Source organism: Aythya fuligula, chromosome 2 (genome assembly GCF_009819795.1).
Source record: "Aythya fuligula isolate bAytFul2 chromosome 2, bAytFul2.pri, whole genome shotgun sequence".
Lineage (NCBI taxonomy): Eukaryota > Metazoa > Chordata > Aves > Anseriformes > Anatidae > Aythya > Aythya fuligula.
Window position 1 is genome coordinate 131978627 of NC_045560.1, and position 20651 is coordinate 131999277.

At 40.6% G+C, this 20651-nt stretch overlaps 1 protein-coding gene across 2 annotated transcripts; it reads left to right on the forward strand.

The window, feature by feature from the left end:
- The first annotated feature begins 425 nt into the window (after positions 1 to 425).
- LOC116486233 (carbonic anhydrase 2) lies at positions 426 to 17968 on the forward strand. 2 transcript variants are annotated; one of them, XM_032182309.1, is made up of 7 exons: positions 426 to 557; positions 997 to 1194; positions 11817 to 11935; positions 12838 to 12930; positions 13698 to 13760; positions 14703 to 14858; positions 17123 to 17968. In XM_032182309.1, the coding sequence occupies exons 1-7, from the start codon at positions 524 to 526 to the stop codon at positions 17240 to 17242; spliced, it is 783 nt and encodes a 260-aa protein (XP_032038200.1). In that variant the 5' UTR covers positions 426 to 523; the 3' UTR covers positions 17243 to 17968. The 2 variants fall into 2 exon arrangements, with proteins under 2 accessions (XP_032038200.1, XP_032038201.1); XM_032182310.1 differs by lacking the exons at positions 426 to 557; positions 997 to 1194 and adding an exon at positions 7211 to 9531.
- Positions 17969 to 20651: the final 2683 nt, after the last annotated feature.

The following is a 20651-nucleotide window of genomic DNA, read 5'->3' on the forward strand; positions in this document are numbered from 1 at the left end:
CGGCAGGGCCACCGCCGCGTGTCCCCGTGTCCCCCCCCAGCGGCCGCCGCCGCCCGCGCCGCCCTTCCCTCAGCCCCCGGCAGGGAGCAGCAGGGGGCCGCGGGCCGGGCACGGCGAGGCACGGGGGAGGCACGGCGAGGCGCACGGGGGCACGCTCCGGCTCCCGGTGCCCTGGACCTCTCGCAAGGGCAGCGGCCAGGCACGGGCGGGCTCTCCGCAGGTGCGGGCGCCATGCGGGGCTCAGCCGCCCCGCGCTGCCTCAAGCCGGGCCGGAGCGCTCCCGGCCGAGCCGGGCCGTACCGGGCCGGGCCCGGCGCGGCTCCGCGGGCGCGGATTATAAGGGGCCCGCTCTCTCCGCCCCCGAGCCCGGTCTCCCTCCGCCCCCGCCCGCGCTCCCCACCCCTTCCTTCGGCCGCGGAGAAGGGCATGGAGTTGGCGGGAGCCTATAAAAGCCCCTGAGAGCCCCGCCGCCCGCACGGCGCTGCGGCAGCCAGGGCGCATCGAGGCGGCGGGGGGGGGCACCATGTCCCACCACTGGGGATACGGCAGCCACGACGGTGAGTGAGCCGCGGCCGTCCCGCTGGGCTGGCACCTGCCTCCCCGAGCGGCAGCGAGCGCTTTTTATTTGTTTTTCTCCTTCCTTTTTTTTAATTTTCTCTTTTAACCTTGAGATGCCACCTGCGCTCGGGCAGCGAGCCAAGCGCGCCCCGCGGTTCGCCTGGAGCATCCTCAGAGCTCCCAGCGCCGTGCCCGTGCTTGGGTACCTAGGGGGGCTCTGCAAGGCGCCCCGGGAAGACCCCGGCATCCCCCCTCCGAGGCTCGGGGGCTGTCAGGTCCCCGCCTCGGTCCCCAGGTGGGATTTCCCCTCAGCTCCTTCGCGAGCACCCCCCAGATAGTGCGTTGTTAAAGCGCCGAGGTTTGTCCAGGTGTGGGTGTCCCTTGCATCCCCTGAGCTTCGTGGCCGTGCCCACCGAGCCGCTTTGTGCTGTCCCGCAGGACCCGCTCACTGGCACGAGCACTTCCCCATCGCCAATGGAGAGCGCCAGTCGCCCATCGCTATCAGCAGCAAGTCTGCCAGGTACGACGCCTCGCTGAAGCCTCTCAGCTTCAGTTATGATGCCGGCACTGCCAAAAGCATCGTCAACAACGGGCACTCCTTCAACGTGGAGTTCGACGACTCTTCCGACAAGTCAGGTGAGACCTCGTCGTTGTGTGTGTGCAGGGGTAGGGGTGGGAGAAACAGACACTAACACTGCTACTAACGCTAAAACTAAAATACCTGCTGAGGCCACAAGGGTTTTTTTCAAAGAGAAAAAGGTACCAAGGTCAGGATTCAACCCTGAAGCATTCAGCATCCCGCACTGGAGGAAGACTGAACTCCTGTTAGAAGAAAACTAAGTCTGTCTTGGTGATTTTTAGCTGCCCTGCTCTAAACTCCAGAGAAGTGAATTGCTTTCTTTTTGTTTAAGTGAGAAATATTTGGATAGAAGCATGGATGTGCAGGGCTAAAAAAATAAATAAATAAAAATTATTTGACAATACCAGATTAAGGCATAGTTTGTTATAAGCTACCAACCAAATGGTTAAAAAGGCAAAATACATCGTAGGAAGAAACTGGCCATAGAATAACAGAGGATTGCAGTTAACAACTTGAAGTAGAAATAGTTTGGAAATAGTTTCTTTGGTTATCAAAATATTATTTCACATTTCTGAAGCCAATGCGCTCCCAGGTTAGTGCAGAAACAGAAGAATGATTAGAAAATACCTCTTTGTTCTTATGTAACTCAAACAAGCATTATCCCTGGCATTTCTTGACTCTGGGCTTTCTAGATAAAGTTAATATGTGTATGACACATTCCTACAAAGTTTACTAGGAGGCAGTCCTTCCACAGTGTCTTATAGCTCTGTAGGGTGAATAAAATTAAGCATGGAATCCTGAAAACCTTTTGGCAACATTGTTGAAAGGAATGGCCGTATTGATGGACAAATGAAATCTAAGGCACAGTTGCAACAAGGGTTTTGCAGGGTGTCCATAGTTGTAGTTTTTCAGCTGGCTGAACTTGCAGAAATCGTCACGCTGCTACAGTGAATGTGCCTCTATTTTTAATTTAGACAGCAAAAACAATCCCATTGTAGTCACTGCCTTCTCTAGACACTGCCCGATTTAACTTGCTTGAGCAAATGCCCTATTTTGCTAAACACTTTCTTGGCAATGTCAGTTAGGGAATGGTGCTGAAAACAAATTAAGCATGCCTACAAAACTTTTTTTTTTTTTTTTTTCCAGATAGTGTAATACAAGGGTATAACACATTCAGCGCTGCACTGAGAATTTGACTTTGTATGTTACGATCTTTATACTGAACAGTGTTAGCTGGTCAACAGTGCTTCACAGTTGTATAGATATACATTGGTCTCTATATAAATTTTTCAGAACATCCACATTAATATCTGTATGTTTAATAAAAGCAAAAAAAAAAGTTCTGAATTAGTGTTTATTTTTTCTGAAGCACTGAAGAACTGTAGTTAAAGCACGTGTTTTTGCAGTGTTAGGAGGAATAAGGTAAATGATTCAAAGTAGAAAAAATTGATTCTGTTTTCACATGCAAGTCTGCTCTCGAAGTCATCCTACTCTCACTGAGCCCAAAGGAAGCAGGTTCAGGTCCTCATAGTGTAACAAAACTATTACCTGGTCACTTTGTGCATGCATAGGTTTGGAATGACAGTGAAAATTAGCTTATATCTGGCAACTTCGGAGAAAAAAATGGCAGAAACTTGTATTAAAGAAATGTCTGTAGGAAGAATGCTCTTTATGAGAAGTCAGTGCAGAACCAGAACATCTGTGACAGGGATCCTCTGACAGATAGGCAGTGACACAGCTTTCAGAGTGGGAGGATAGGAGATGCATGTAGAAATATTCTCAGTAGTTCTATTAGTGAATCATAAACTGAGTGTTTAAAAAGAAAAACAACATTAAACGTATCTCTCTGAATCCAGGTAAGGGTGGATCCTTCAATATCACACTTCGTATTGACAATTATAGTGCATAAAATCTAACTGGCAGCACAGTTATTGGCTTCATTTGTATGCAGTTAACTAGGTAACCTACTTTCTTTACAGAAAATAAAGCTGTCTTTGACTTGACTGTGCTTGATTCACTCCAATTTCTGAATTTTGAGACTAACAGTACAATGATCTCTCAAATTCTTGGTTAGACATTCAACAACAGTCATGATGAGAAATTACATGAAATTATATGATGTTATATCTTACAGGAAGCAATGAGACCAAATCCTGTAAATACTCCCGATAGGCTATAGTGCTTGCTTCCATGAGCTGTCCCGTATGCTGTAAGGAATTATCTGTGGTAGTAGGCGTAAAATGAAGTAATAAGATCATTGTTTGTGTATAATGTTCAACACATGAGTAATAGCACGCAAAGAAGTAGATCCATTCATTAAGAATATTCAGGCACATAACCAATGACACAGAAGTAAAATGAACAGCAGTTCTGTGTATTTAATGTCTTTTTGAAGACTTCTCTTCCAGGGCATGCAAAATTAGTTCTTGTTATAAGAAGTACAGGTAGTAATACTATAGTAACATAGGCAAGACAGCTAAAATGTGTTTGGATAAAACTCCCTGAAAATGGTTGTTACTGATTTCTTTGATTTAGAAAATACTTACTTTGAATACTGTTGATCACAAGTTAAAGTCAAGGAGATACCAGAATATTCAAGACTTCTTTATAGAATATTCCCCCCCCTCCCCCCCCAAAAGAATAAAGCTTGTATATATATTACATACACGTACACACAAGTATGTGTAGCCTGTAGCTTCTGTTTGTATCAATGAGAAATAGGAAGTTTAAAAGGTAAAAAAATTATACTTTTTAAAATATCCCTTTTTACATGCTTTGGCATAAGGATTTAAAAGAAAAAAAAAACAAACAACTTTTTAATGCAAAAGATTATGTGTAATTTATGCAACTAATGTATCTTCATGGAAGATGTGTTCCTCTCTGCCCTTTTAGAAGATCTTTACTAATAAGTGGAGCTCTATAGATGTAGCTCTTGATGCAGTTTAAAGTTAACTATCCCTGTGACCTATAAAACTTCCCTTTACGAAGATATTTGAAAAATAAAATGATGTTAAAACCATTTTAGCTTTAGAACCTGACTTTGTTCTACTTTCTTGTTAATTCTCTTAAATACCCTTAGATGTTACTAAGCATGCTTTAAAAAAATCCCTATTCCTAAGCAATTACACACCAACCTTCTATTTCAGTTCTTATAGTACAGCCTTTGAATTTCATGGCTTATGTGACAGCTGTTATATTCCAGAATACAGTTCTAAAGCCTAAGTCAGTTCCTGAAGTGTATTCCCTTCATATTTCACAGCTGCTAGTTGATAGAAATGGTGTATGGAACGTAAACTGACAAGTCAGTATTGCTGTTTTTAAACTTTTTTATTTACTGAAATTCCATGATTTTCTCTTAGTTAAAATCATGTCTTCTATTGTGTTTCTGTGCAGTGTTTTGGAATGGTTTTTGGGCTTGTATGTAGAAAAGAATGAACTTCTGCCTTTGGTTGTTAGTTTCTCTTCTCCTTCTGCTCTTGCAGTTGCTTTCTTAATTCTCATGTCTTGTAATAAGTGTGAAAATTAAAGTATTTGCAGGCATTTGTGATTAAAACTTCTATAATTTTAATTAAAAGCAAAAATTCTATATGTTGCTAGGAGTAAAAGTACAAATTTAGGCCTGTCCACTCTTGTATTCTGGGACTTGGCCATTGGCATATGTGTCAAGCAAATGGTGCTGATAACCACTGAACTATAATATTGCAATTTATTTTAAAAGCTGGATAGCAAAGGAGAGATCTGTCTCATACAGGGTACCTACTTAATGATACTAACTACTTTATATGGTAGTCTGTATCACTTTACTCACCCTAAAAGATAGAAACAAACGGCAACTTCTCAGAGCTGTAAAACCACAGGAAGTGACTTTGCTCAAGAAAGCCTCAAGAGCATAAAAGCATTTGTGTAACATACATATAGCTTGTTCTCAGTAAGTTCTGTGGAAAACTTCTCACAATTCACCTAAAACCTGACATACAAGTGGGAAATGCTCACAGCAATAAGCTCGGTATTCTGTATTTTCTGATCTTGTGTTTGATCTTATGAAAGGAAGAAGTCAATCAAAAGTTATTCTGTAACAAAAATATTAAAATACCGTATCTTAGTTGTAGAACCTGTCAGAAGTTCATTGCAACTATGGTGTAAGCCTCTAAAGACATTACTAAATGTACTAGTCATTTTCACATGTGGACAGCTCTTACTCGTTTCCTCTTCCTTGCTGCTGAGCTAGATATGGATAATACTGAAATCCATGACAGAGTCCCAAGTAAATGTAACACTTTTACAGAAATTCAGTCCTGGTGGAACTTCACAATTATGAAGAGACCTAGGGAAGTGAAACAGTAATGACCTTGGTAGCAGCACCCCTAGAGGGACTCTCAGTGGTTGTAATCAATTACCCAATTCTTCCTATAATGGGCAATATTAATGAGGACACTTCAGTCGTCTTGAATTTTGACTCACTGTAGGCAGATTAATCCATTTTGTTGTATTTGAGTTCAACAGTCAGTGCAGTGGCACAGCTTGGTTGGCAGTGAGGTGCATTGAAAGTTGTGCCTCTGGTGCTCTCTTCCTACACCTCCACCACAGCAGGTAGACTGAGGAAAAAACACGCAGGTCTGCTGCCTTTAAGGCAGAACTCTTAATCAAAGTCACTGCCACTGGTCTATTTTTAGGCTTCCCAGCTCTGAAGATGTAACATTATCCACACCAGAATATATTGCACATTATTGGTATACGGTCACAGGTTGAAACGCCACAATAAAATGTGGGCTAAGCAATGTCCTAACCCATCTGAATCATAAATCGGGGAACTGATTACTTATAGCTCTAGGGGACTGTTTTCAGACAGCTGCTTATGTGTCGTAAGTATCTTTGTGCATTGCTTGACGAGGAAGTCAGAGGTCCCAGAAGGTGTGTGATCATTAAGGCATTCTCTGTTCAACTGCTGTTGCTAGAAGCTGCAAAGCCTAAGCAAGCAGGTGACTTGAGTATAGCTCTTGCGCTTCAGGGAACTGAAAAGGAAGATGAGAGGGCTTGAGGTCAGCCCTGCTGGATTCAGAACTTCATTTCTTTACAGAGCTCAAAAGTGCCCTTCTTCACTTAGACCATTTAAAAAAAAAAAAAAAAAAAGCTTTAGAGCAGAAATTTGACATGGCTTATGCATATAGGTATCCTGGCAACTTCCTTCACTTCTTCCAAATGACTCCTCTAAAGGTGTTTCTGTGCAATACCAGGAGAAAACAGTTAACTTAGAAGCTGAGTAAAGGGGGACTGCTGAGTGCATAGAGGCCATGTTCTCCCCTTCCTTGAGTTCACCCATCCTTTGTTACACCCCAAAGTAGTGCGAGCACTGTGTCAATACAAAACTTCCAAAACTGTAAGCAACCTCTGAGAGTGTTACAGTCACTGCCATCAGAAATTAAGTCAATTGTTACTCTTAAGAGAATCTTAATGCTTCCAACTCAGTACTTTTGAAGTCATTGTCGGCTCATAAGGGGTGACAGGTGAGGACTGAATGCTGATCAAGGGTTCATTACAGCACCTTATGACTCACACAACAATCTCCATTTATGAGTGATATCAGAAATAAATTCCACTGGTCCCTGGGAGCAGTGGATTTCGCTGTGGTTAACTGAAGTGAATACTGAATAGTACCCTTCCTATATTAGGAACAATAAATACATCATATTATGTGAACAGATTATTAATATACCATCTAATTTTTATGTCATGTTTAATATTCACAAGCTGCATCTGTAAATGCACAAATAGCAACTTGTCTTGCCACTACTCCTTAATTCACTATAAGTAGTAAGTGGACGTTTACATTTATGTAGGTATGTATGCACAAACATTTGGGTGCACACAAACACATTTACACTTAAATGTGCCACAGACTTTCCCACATATCTGTCTCTTTGAATCATGCATACAAGGGGCCTTTTTGAAAGACCTGAAGGGCTGAGGAGGAAAGACAAGAACATAATTGCCGTTGGATGCTTAAGCAGGTCAGAGTCTGGCTGCTACCCAGCCTGTATGAAGTAGTTCAGCTGGGGTGAATCGAAATCACTGAGCAGCTGCTGATACACACGTATGCAGACCTGCTACATTTTGGCAGATGTTTCATTCTGGTCTATCTCCCTGGAACATCCTCGCTGCCTTATCAGGCTAACCCTCTAGCAAGGTCAGAGCAGGGTTTTTCTTAGGAGATACCAATTACGTAGGTTTTCTCTTGGTGAAGAGTATTACAGATATATCTGCAAGTATGATCTTTACAGTTACGTCCTGTCTTACTCTCCAGCTTGCCATGATATAGTGTCCTAGGAGGACTGTTTGAAAGAGATAACGTAAAGAAGGAAACATCTCAGAAAATGTGATGTTCTGCACTCCACGTTTCATAGAAGTGACAGCTCACCCCAACTGAACTCTCCAGTCTGTCAGATGGGGAAGCCCATCCTTGCATAAGAGCACAAGGCTAATCCCTGAGCATCCTCGTAAGAGCCTTTTTTGTGCCATTAATAGTGCATGGTGCTCAAGATTATTTTTTTCTCAAGTAGTGCTGCTTCTACTTTATCTCTGCAGGGTCTAGCATAGAGATTTTCTAGCACAGAGATGTCTTCATATACACAAATGCCTACAGAACATTAACATTAATGTATGTGCGGTGCATGAATTTATATGAGCATATGCGTACAATGCCATATACATGTGCACATCTATTGTAGGCTGGTACAAAGTCATGGCTTTCTTTATACCAAAGCAGTGTGTTTGCAAGTGGGTTGTCCTCAAAGGTAGATGTTGTAACTGTCCTGCTGCTATGTTCTTGTTTCGTGGTATCTCAGTAAGAGCTTAACTTCTTAAGTTAAGCTTAACTTAACACATCCACATCCATCATGCTTTAGTGGAAGAAATTTTGTTGTCAATGATTTCCACGTGAAGAACACTTTCTCATTCTGTATTTTCTCCGAATGACAAACTTCAGGGTAGCATTTTTTCTTATTACACTAAACTGTACAGTAGGAGGGAATTCATTCTGACTCATGAAACAATCTTGAGTTCAGCCATTTATATTACCTCTTTGACAAGTTTATTGCCTTAATGAGATTTATGAGTCTCCTGTTCTGTTGCATCCCTATACAGGGAGGTAACTACAGCAACAGTAATTCCACAGTATTCCTGCAAAACTTAACACGTGGCTGCTGCCACTTCCTGGAGGGGAAAAAAAAAGAGAAGCGGTTCACAGTATTTTTTTACAAAGCCATACTGTTCTACATGGAAAAAGTAACTACCCTGTGTCTCACCTTTAAGCACAACAGAGAAATTGTGTAGCCTCAGTAAACAGCTGCCCCATGTGCAACACAATGCCCCCTTGATTTCTGTGCATTTCCAATATCCTATAACCATGTAATGGAGACAGACATAGTTCACCTTTATCCAAGAAACCCCACAGACACTAATAGCACAGTTCATGTGGTTGTTTAACTTCCCAAATTAGCTCTGCTAATACTTATTTTCACCTAATTTAGATAATGTTATGAGATCATTTAATAAGAGTGCAATATAATTGCTGGATGTTACTAGTATAATTTCTTCAGTAAATGGTAGAAGGTTGAAATCATAGTTACTATTTCTTAATCTAAGCGAACTGGCTCCAAATTTATGTCACTGCACCATTTCAAATAACTGTCAAATAGAAGAAAAGCTGCATTTTCAAGCTGTTACCTCTTATATTGCTGCTATGTCTGTGGAAACCAGGTTACTGATGTAGATTTTGTTGAGAATGATGAAGCTTTAAGAAAAGACAGCACCAGGTCAGCTGGTGCTGTCTTCACTCTGCATCTGAAGCTATGCTATATAACAAAAGAGAGCATAGCTGCATGTGTATTTCCAGGATGGTTTTGAGTAGTACTGATTTCAAAAGGAAGAAGCTAATGCTCAGGGGCTCGACTGTGGACAAACTTTTCCCATCCTACGAAAAAGGAGATGGAAAGGTTATACATGTACATCTGTCTTCAGTGGGGCCTGAATCAATGTTAATGTCACATGAGATAGGGATAGGAAAGTTCCCAGATGCTGTTCAGGTTCTTGAGGTTTTGCTTTCCAAAAGCTGGTAACATTTATTCATGGTTAAAAACATTTGCACTAGAAAAAAATGAAGTTCCAACATTTCTATTTTGCATTTTAAGTTTAAATTTTGCTTCCTTGGAAAGGCTGGAGAATATTAAGGAAAAATAATAACTGTTTAATGGAGGATAGAACAAGAAGAGCTGTTGTGTAATTAAGCCTGATGAATTTGTATTCATTCCCACTAATCTAATTATTACTTTCTTTGAATGCTCTGCTGTGAGTCAAAATAAGCTAGTGCTGGATTTGAGAACCACAGAATGAGAAAAGTAAGCAAAAACCACGAGATTTTTTTGCATCCTTTGAGTTTTATGAAATGATAGCAAACTTTATGTAGAAATAACACTGCAAATGGATTTAAGACAATTGCATGGTTCTGCTCTTCAGCATGCTTTCCATTGATTAATAATGGCAGATTAACCTGTGCTGCACTAGTGCTTTCTGAGGTTCAGGAATGGTGAAACCTCGGTCCATTTGTATCTGCAACAAGACACAAGTCCATTAGCCAAAGGAACTGAAACTGAAACCCCATGGCATTGTCTTTTAATGAAACATGATATTGTGTGGATTAAATGATTTTGCATTTGTAAAGACATAGCAACTGATTGCTTCATTTCAAAGTGGAACTAACACACATTCACAGTAGCTGTTCTGAAAAAAAAAAACACAAAAACAACAACAACAACAACAAAAAACTATTAAAACCCAACATCTGTTCTGATTTGTAGTACTGTGTCTGAATCAGTTATGCTTTGTGGCAATTAGCACATGCAGAAACACAGAAGTAGAATAAAATATGTGCCTATTCAATTACTTCAAGTAGCCATTCCTCTTCGTATCACGTAGCTTGGCGGTAGTAGGGTAACTCTTGGTCTGCTGGCTGTTCAGCATTGGTTACAGTATCTGAAATTACAAGGACTGCATCGGAACATATATTCACATTTTTCAAACAGAAATGCGTGTTGGCAGACTTCTAAATGTATTTGCCAAAGACGGAGCCCCAGGCAAATGCTAAATTTGTCCACTGAAACAAATTTTGCATGTGTACTGCACACAAGTGGAAACTAATGTGTTTCATACATCTTACGTTTAATTTTCCTGTATTCCAGATTTTTAGTCAAATCCTTCTCACCACTTTGAGCTCCCCCATTGCCAAGTAGCCACGGGTATGTTTGTCCATGCTTGCGTATAATCAGAATTATTCAAACCTGAACAGACAGTGACCTTTCCGTATCTGCATTTGATGTATATTTTCACACATGCACGTGTGATACTTACATGTCTAGACTAATTGCAAACTGAGAGGCAAGCATCTTTACTCCACAGAACCATTTTGTTTGTGGCACGTAAACAGAACACACTTACATGTAATAACTGATGTCAACACTCTTCTGTCACTCTGTTATTTATATATTTATTTTCTATATTGAAAGATAAATTGATCTCTTAAGATATATAGCATTTCAAATGATGTTTTAAAAATATTTTTGATTTTTCAAATATTAATTCCTCAAAGATTTAATCGTGAATTTGATACTTAGAAAAAACACAAACCAGTGTGAGATCTTGCTCTAATAACTTAGATAAATAGCTCTATTGAACAGAACTATTTGCTATTGTTTTGTGCTCTGTGTTGCACTGGAGGAGACATTGTCTGTGCCTTGAGCATTTGGCAGTAGTGGGGCTCGATCCTGCATATCATAATGGTGGTTGGTCACAGTTTAAGTAGAGGTTAAAACTAACGAGCAGAATAAGGGTGCCCAGGGGAACTTGCTCCTGTATAATTGAATGTGTGGCTGGGCACTCCACTTACCTCAGTCACGTAGCAAGAATAATGACAAATCATGGAGAGCATACGTTAATGCCTTATTTCCAAACCCTATTTTAAAAAATTGGCCTCTGCAGGTGTTGCCATTCTCAGCACCATTTTTTAAACTCACTCTCAAGGAGTAAAAGATGGGATAGACGAGAGATTTCAAAGTCACATCTCTGCAATTCCTTGCACTGTGCCCAGTGCTTTACCTTGCTGCATCCCACAGCTAACAGGTGTGAGGGTTTAATTTGGAGCCAAAAGCTTTTTATTCAATCCAATTCACCACAGGATTTGCAGGATTTGCCTAAATGGATAAAGAGCCCAAAATAAAGGGACCAAGGACATTAGTAAGTAAAAGATGAAAGCATAGCTGAAGACCAAATCATAAAATAAATCTATGTAGGGCACTTACAATGGCTAGTCTTTGGACCTTTGCTTGGATTTTTTCTTTGGTGACAGAAAAGTTACATCCTTAGCTCTTCCCCCGTCACCTGTAATATTAGCATGCCTATTAAATTGCTGATGAGACTCACTATTAAGTCACTTCTGGTTTTATATGTTTATTACTGATTTTGGCTTTTTGCAGCAGTGTGCCATTGAAGATGATCTGGAGTAGCATGGCAGCATGCAGAGCAATAAACTGTAATTTACTTGGAAGATTTGAGATGGATTTTCCTCTTTGAAGTGAGACCTGACAGCAAAGGTTATGGGAGATGCTAACAGAGTCCCTTTGCTTTGCAGTGCTGCAAGGGGGAGCGCTGGATGGAGTCTACAGGCTGGTGCAGTTTCATATTCACTGGGGTTCCTGTGAGGGCCAAGGGTCTGAGCACACTGTGGATGGTGTGAAATATGATGCGGAGGTAGGACATGCTTTGCCTTTCCAGTCTTTTGTGTGTAATGAGCATGGTGGTAGCAGCAGCTCTGCAAACCTTCAAAGTGCAAGAAACTGTGGGGGTTACCATAAAAGATTTTGGTACAGTGCTGCTCCAGGAACTGAACATAACTGTGATTTGCATTGATAGATAGAGGAAATGGCTCCACAAATTTATCAGCTTTGCTGCTTTTTGATAAGAGTCGGTTTATTCTTACCTAAAAAAATGTCACCATTGCCTCACATCTGTTCACAGTACCATAACTACTTGCTCAACTTGAGTTGCAGTTATGGGGAGACAGACAGATGTACTTCAATTAGAAATAATGTTGAAATAAAAAAGAAAAGAACATCCTGGCTAACATGACCTGGAGATTCTTTTAATACTCTTTTCAAAGACTTTCCATGACAGGGCAGGATGATATTTTTTAAAAAAATCAAGAGTGGAGGTCAGATCTGTAATTAATGTCTGTTCTGTCCTGACACTGGACAATCATGTCTTTGATAAGAAGTCCAGAATACATAGCTACATCGAAAGTACTATATCAAAATCCTGCAGGCTGCATGCAGGAAAAACTAATTCTGAAGATAACGGGAATTTTACCAGACTAAAAGCAGAAAGATACAGCCCAGAGTTTGCATTTAAAACTCATCTGGGAATAAAAGTCAGAAGCAAAGTAAAATGTATGACAGAAATCTCTTTGCATAAATGAAACTTCAAAGTTAATGAATGATTCAACAAATTCTTAACTGTACACAAAAGTTTTAAATCTCAGCAGTAAAACACCATCTGCTCTTAATGTTTAATAAATTACTTCCCTGCATGCTCATTTGTAAAGTATTATGGATGGAATCTAATTTTCATAGTGCTTCTTGTTTTCTTGCTCCTAGCTTCATATTGTTCACTGGAATGTAAAATATGGAAAATTTGCTGAAGCTGTGAAGCATCCGGATGGTTTGGCTGTAGTGGGCATCTTCATGAAGGTTAGTTAGACTTATTTTTTCCTATTATTTGGATTAGTCCAGGATGTTCACTGGTCCAGGTGGACCCAAGAGCCTAAAATACAGAGTAAGGCAGCATTATGCTATGCCACGTAAGCCCAGAACAGACTAGATGGTACTCCAAATTCTTGGTTTTCTGTACATATGAAAATTGTACGCCTACAGTGGAGTATGACTGCCATCCATAGCTGTGGCAACCCTCCAGCAGCATGCTAGCCTCCATCATGACAGTGACACTGCCATAACCCTGTCAGAGAAAGATGATATGCATAACTGACTCAGTAATATATGTATGAATCTGCGGTATGACCAGCTTAAATAGCATCTATTTTCTTTTTACTGCTATTGTTAAACATCCAGAGCATTTTTACTCAGCTGAATTGTCTTCATAGCTAATTGAAGAAGGTGATTGTGACCCAGCAGTGTGCACTCTGTCCTGGCTTCACTCTTCTATTACGAGGGTGACTTATGTGAAAAAAGAACAGCTCAAGTCCAAAAATAGACCACATACTGTAAAAGAAAATAACTTTATTCTGTCCGGTGTCCTTGGCTGACCCATTTGTGCTGCCTGTCAACTGGAATGATTTTACAGAGACAGTTCCAGTCACTTCTGCTATAATACTCCTGTTATGTAATGAAATGGTGCTATGAAAATGTGCTACAAAATGTTTCCTTGAGAATTGTAACAGATAACTGAAAGTGTCATGAGACTGCATGGTTACTTTTTTTTCATATGGTTTCTATTACAGGTAGGGAACGCCAAACCTGAAATACAGAAAGTTGTTGATGCTCTGAACTCCATTCAAACCAAGGTAATATATGTTGTCTTGGACGCCACCAGTCACAACTGTATGATCCTCACAATTGTATGATCCAGAAAATGGACTTCTGGATCAGTTTACTTCTTCCCAGTGGATCGGTTCACTTTTTTCCAGTCCACTGCATATATGGGAGTAAAATAAACCTTCATGCCATCAGCATGGATGCTCCTGTAATCCTAAATGCAAAAGAGATTCAAACTAAGTTATGATAAAGGACAGATAATACTAGAAACCGTGATCATTTTTTTTATCTCCATGAATCCATTTTCTGTCTTTTCATCAGTATTTAAATCTATAGGGTAGGATTCGTCTTCCAGATGCAAATTTTTATCAGGATAAAACTCTCAGGAAAAAAAAGCCTTTCTGTATTTTAATTACTATGAAGCACGTATGTGATCTTAATGAGCAAGTAATGAGTAACTAAAGGTATTTATTGAGTAAATAGGTACCTTCATAATGGGTTAAGACCTTTGCCAATGAGATATGTGGACAGGAAAGGCAGAACGAGACTACACTGAAATCTTAGTTATCAGGCTCCCTTTGACGTAAACGGATGTTGCCATTTACTTTAGTGGACACTCCAACAGGTTTCCCAGTTGCTGTTTTTCCAGTAGCATCAGTGTCCATGGTATCTGAAATCTCATTGTTACTTCAAGCAGGGACAGATCATATCTCTAAAGGAAAAGGCCGTTAAGTTCAACATTTGAGATACTGAACTGTCTTGATAGTTTTAAAAAATGAGATAGTGCTGAAATACAGACTCCTGGTACATAATTCCAAGTGTACTGTAAGAAGCACTCAACACTGTATGCTAAACTCCATTTCTCCCTTTCTCCAAATATGTAGCTTCTGTAGAAGACTTTACAATGACAAGCTTGGTGGGAGTATGTTGTCTCTCCCTTGACAATAGCCTGCCTACTTTCCTTATTGTAGGGCAAGCAAGCTTCTTTCACAAACTTTGACCCTACTGGACTACTTCCTGCATGTCGAGACTACTGGACATACCCTGGCTCCCTGACCACTCCACCACTGCTTGAATGTGTGATCTGGCATGTTCTGAAGGAGCCCATCACTGTCAGCCCTGAGCAGGTAGGTCTCCAGGGGACTGTGCCAATAGGTGTGTACTGACTGGTATCGTATCAATTGCTTTGGTTCAGCTGTCAAAGTGATCTTTGAAATGGCAGTTTATGCTACTGCAGAGCTATGCAGGCTAGTAGCTAGTATCGCATGTCAAAAATATATATCTGAGCTGGTTATGCTCTTCTGGCAAGCTCTACTATGTGTGGAATTAGAGGAAGATGTAAAATGTAAGGTTGTCCTCCATTTGAACACAGTCCAGGCAAAATGTGAGGGGTTTTAAAAATTAAATCAGGTTGGAGCTGCCATGTGGTAAAAAAAAAAATAAAAAAAATCTAGGAAAAGCGTAGGATGCATGAGAGGACTGGTTACACATGCAGAGTAAGTCTAGCATGTGTTGTGAGCATCAGCAAGTTTGCTGCACACGCAGTTACCTATTTAATTGTGCTTGCCCTGAAAATACTGGGTTTACCAAGCATCTGAAGAGCATTTATTCTGCATTTGCAGTCACACACTGTAGATCTGTAGTTAGTCTGTAGATCTTTGAGATCTTCCAGCAATTCCAGGATACACAAAACTGATTTTAAAAGGACTATTCATCACAGAACAGACTGGGAAATCCCACGCAGAATTGTGACAATCCTAACAAAACTGCCTTGTTTGGAAGAGAGAAGACTTGCAGATTCCAAAGTCTGCTGTCTGAAAAAATCCCGTTTTCTGTTGTGCAGCTTGAAGAGGATAGAACCTTCCTAGCGGGAAAGAGCTTATGCAGATTAAATCACTCCTGGCCCTAGCTTTCTGCACCATCCATTAATGAAATTACTTAGAGGCAAGATTCTATCCTCGGGTTTGCATCTGTGTGCTTGGAAGATATAAATAGAATCTGGAGCCTATAAATATAAGCTAGCCCCGAAGGGTTTTAGTTTACCCTTCAAACTTTTAAATCCCTTTTATGAATGGCACCCATGCTAAAACTATACACATAATTCTAGGAGTTTTATTTAGCTGACATGAAAAAAGTGCAACTGATCTGTTGGGATATAACATGATAAAAGATAGAATACACAACAAGGAAGAACTATTGGAAATAGTAATTGTAGCAATGGTTACTATTAATAAACTGCAACTTTTAAGGTGACGCTGTTTGATTATTTTAAACTATTGATATTGATGATCCAAGGCTTGCAAATATGGTTTTATTATAGGGCAGGAGCACATACACCAAAATAAAGTTGTTTTTCCTACTACACCTACTTCCACCACCTACAAGTGGTAAACGACACCACTTGTTTCTCCCACACAGACCCCTTCATATTACAATCGACATTTCAAAGATGAATTTGAGATCAAAACAGTGCGTGTGGCAGCTTGCCTTTTCATTACAAAACTGATCAAAACAAGAAACCATAAAGCAAAGTACACGAGTGTACACATGAGTCCATTATCATTTGCTGCAGTGATGGTTCCTGGTAGATGCTGAGTTCTGAACTTCATTCCTGTTGGGTCCTGAAAGTAAAGGCCTCCTGGGCTGGTCACTGCCTGGGGTCTGCTCTATAAAGGAAAGCCTGATTTGGAGTCTGACTCATACAAAATCTCTCCTACATATTTCTGTCAGCAGTTCCAGTTGGCTTGTGAGATTACATTTGGGGCAGGTTCTTATTTTGACAGTCTTTTAAGTAGTTTTGGATATGGTTGCTTAGACATCAAGGTGCTTTTATTACGTTGCACTATGCAAACACCAATTTCAGTTTAGCACAAGCACCTTTACTCTAAGACATTGCAGTTTGCTCCTGTTGATGTGGAACAGTTTCCCTTCTCACAGTATTTGAAAATCAAGATGTCTTGAATGAATTTGGTTGTTTTAATTTGTACCTAAGGATAAGGATAATTTTTGTTTGTTTGTTTTTAAATATCAAGCAGGCAAAGCAATTCAGCTTTCAGAAGAGCTGAAACAGTACAACTTTCAAAGGGCTATGAAATGGTTTCAATTCAGATGTAGACCAAGGACAAACAGCTCTTTGTGCACAGAGTTCTGAAAACATGTGCCCTAGGTCTTTGTTTTCTGCACCACCTTAGTTCTTTTTAGGATATTCTGTTGACAGGAGAGCCTGTGTTGGGCAGGAAATAGTGTGGATGACATGCAAAGATGTCAACTCTAGACCATTATGGGTAATGAAACTTTGAATTGGATCTCTGGCTCAGGCCCATGGTGTATAGTTCAGGTAGTCCTGCTGAAACAAGTATGCATTTGAGAATGTTTGTGCCTTTTTCCACAGATGTGCAAACTCCGTGGCCTTTGCTTCAATGCTGAGAATGAGCCCGTGTGCCACATGGTGGACAACTGGCGCCCATGTCAGCCCTTGAAGAGCAGAGAAGTCAGAGCTTCCTTCCAGTAACCTCAGCGCTCAGTGTGTTAGGAATTGCTGTGTTTGTGAGGAACCCTTTTTGCTAAGCACAAATCAAACCTTTGCCATGTGTGCCCTGGCAACATCTTGTCTCCCAGGTCCATTCTTTCTTTCGCTCTGCATCTAAAATGCCAGCTAATGAAATGTGAAAGGTTCTTGGCCAAACAGGAATAGATTCTTTATGTGTGGGGCTGTGGGAAGCCTGGGGGTGGGCTGTGTGCATTTTGATGAGTTACTGTGACTGACAACTTTGGTATTACAATACATTGGCTGTTTGGGAGAGCATATGGTGATAGAAAAATAAGCCATTCTAAGAAACCTCATCCACAGGTGTGGTAGTACACATAACTAATGATAACTTGAAGCTTTGTCAAAAGCACAGGAATACAGAACATAAGTATGTTTTAGGAAAAAAAAAGTATATTGAGGAAGAAAAGTAAAATGAATATTGAGAACTAGATTTAGATTTTAAGCAACTGACATGTAAATATTTTTAAGACCGTTTTACATTTTTACCCATGCTATCAACAACATTATGTCTTAATGGTAGTATGTTGAATTTTTTAATTAAAAATGTCCTAAATTAAGTATTATCTTTAAAAATTGTTATTACCATAGAATACAAAGTATCTTTTCATTGAAATAATATATGCTCTAATTTAAAGAGGGAAATAATAATGTATTTTAGATAACTTCTCTAATAAATCTATACTTATATTTTTGCTTCCAATCTGTTATTTTAATTCAGAAAAGGAGTTACTAATCTGTTCACACCATTGCATATTAAACATAATTAATAAACATATAGTATATCAAGAATGAGTTTCAATGGTACTGGATGTTAGGACATTTTCTCTAAGTAGCTGTCTGGTAGACAGCAGAAGGAAGTAGTAGTTTTGAGCCACCACTACAAACTTTAATTGAAGTTGACCAAGTAGTAAAAGATCCTCTCACAAGAATTATGAGCAAAATCATACTGCAGAACAGGCTTCTCCCTAACTGGTTGCATAAATGTTGCTGCCCTTATGTGACAGCAACAAAACAAAGAGTCATATATTTATGCAGAACATCAACACAATACTTTTCTCTAACAAAACCAAATTGTTTCAAGACTGCATCCCCAGAGTTTGCTTTTTAGCCTCACAGTACCGTATGTGAATGATTTCAACAGAAGAATTTTCAACAGGAAAACTGCTGAGTAAGACAATAGCTTCCAATAACTTCCATTGATGTATCAGCTGAGTTCTTTTGATGTCATGAACACACACGTATGCAATAAATACCTAAGTGTAAATCTGGTCTAAATACATAGGATCCGAGCAATACTGTACGGGGCTATTCTCCTTTTCAGGCTTCTGGCCATTGAGAAAGAAGGCATCTTCAAAACTAATCTGACTGGATTCTGTTACTAGTTTCTAAGACAATTTATTGATGAGCTTCCTATCACATCAGGGATAACTTTATAATTTTTAAGATATCAGATGGGAAGGCGAGGTCTCCAAGCAGCTATGATCTTAAGGAATTGAGATGGGGATGAAACTTTCTCAGAGTGCATCCAAAAATCTTCAGAAAATTCTGCCAAATTTCCCTCCTTGAAATGCTTTCCTATTTAAAAACAACAACAACCAATCCCACCCCACCTCCCCTCCAAAAAAAAAAAAAAAACAAAAAAAAACAACACACCAGAGAAACAATATTGCTCTTCTCGATAGGTCATTTGTTCTATGTTCAGCTTTTCTGAATGTAGCTCTGCAGGTACTTGTCTCTTCCAAGCACAGCTATGTTGAGTAATTGAAATTTTTTGTGTTCAGTGGTTTGAATACCTTTCTGACTGTCACCCAGATTTTTGAGTACTATACTTGTGTCCCTTAAAAATGCAGGGGACATTACACCTCTAAAAATTAGAATTTTAGATCCAACACATTCTGTTTTAAAGCTGCTGAAGCAAGCTGATAGGAAACAGAATCACAAAATTACAGAATCATATTAAGGTTGAGGTTGGAAGAGACATTTGGAGGTCATCTGGTCCAACCCCCCTGTTTAAGCAGGGTCACCCAGAGCAGGTTTCCCAGACCTGTGTCCATACAGCTTTGGAGTATGTATGGATGGAGACATATGGGCTTATGACCCACTTATTTCAGCAATTTTGCTGAAACTGCAGCAAAGTGCTTTTTTTGCTGTCACAAACACTAACTTCCCGTTTTCCTGGAATTGTGCATGACAGAACTTGCACTCAGAGATGGCAACCCTACTCTCTGCATAAGGACTACATGTTATGGCATTTCCAACATTAAAAAACAAAATGTACAAGCCTCAGAGATTCAAATTTGAACCCGTATCCTGACAACTGCGATATCCTAACTGGTAGGTAATAAAGCTTTCTGAGAGGTGGTATTCTCAGTGGTACCTGTACAACTTAAATAGGCCGGTGCATGACAATGAATGTGAACTTCTGCCTAATGGCTAGGGTAAAAATCTGGAAACGAAGTTCTAACAAATGCTGAAATTACAAAAATAAATCATAGAATCATGGAATCATAGAATGGTTTGAGTTGGAAAGGACCTTAAAGATCACCTAATTTCAACCCCCTGCCATGGGCAGGGACACCTCCCACCAGACCAGGTTGCTCAAAGCCCCATCCAGCCTGGCCTTGAACACCTCCAGGGATGGGGCATCCACAGCTTCTCTGGGCAACTGTTGCCTTTGCCAGTGCCTCACCACCCTCTGAGTGAAGGATTCTTCCTTACATCTAATCTAACTTTACCCTCTTTTAGTTTAAAGCCATTGCCTTTTGTCCTATCACTACACTCCCTGAGAAAGAGTGCCACCCCAGCTTTTCTGTAGGCCCCCTTTAGGTACTGGAAGGCTGCAATGAGGTCTCCCCAGAGCCTTCTCTTTTCCACGGTGAACAACCCAAACTCCCTCAGCCTGTCTTGATAGGAGTGGTGCTCCAGCCCTCTGAACATCCCTGTGACCTTCCTCTGGACTTGCCCTAATACTTCCATGTCCTTCATGTGCTGGGGGCCCCAGAGCTGAATGCAGGACTGCAGGTGAAGTCTCACAAGAGCAGAGCAGAGGGGGACAATCACCTCCCTCGACCCACTGGAAACACTGCTTTTAATGCAGCCCAGAATGCAGTTGGCTTTCTGGGCTGCAAGCACACATTGCTGGCTCATGTTGATGTTCTTACCAACCAGCACCCCCAGGTCCTTCTCAGGGCTGTTCTCAATCCATTCTCTACCCAGCCTGCATTTGTGCTTGGAATTGCTGCAATCTACATGCAGGACCTTGCTCTTGGCCTCGTAAATCTTTGAGAGGTTTGCACAGGCCTAATTCTGAAGCCTGTCCAGGTCCCTCTGGATGGCATCTCTTCCCTCCAGTGTGTCGACCGCACCACAC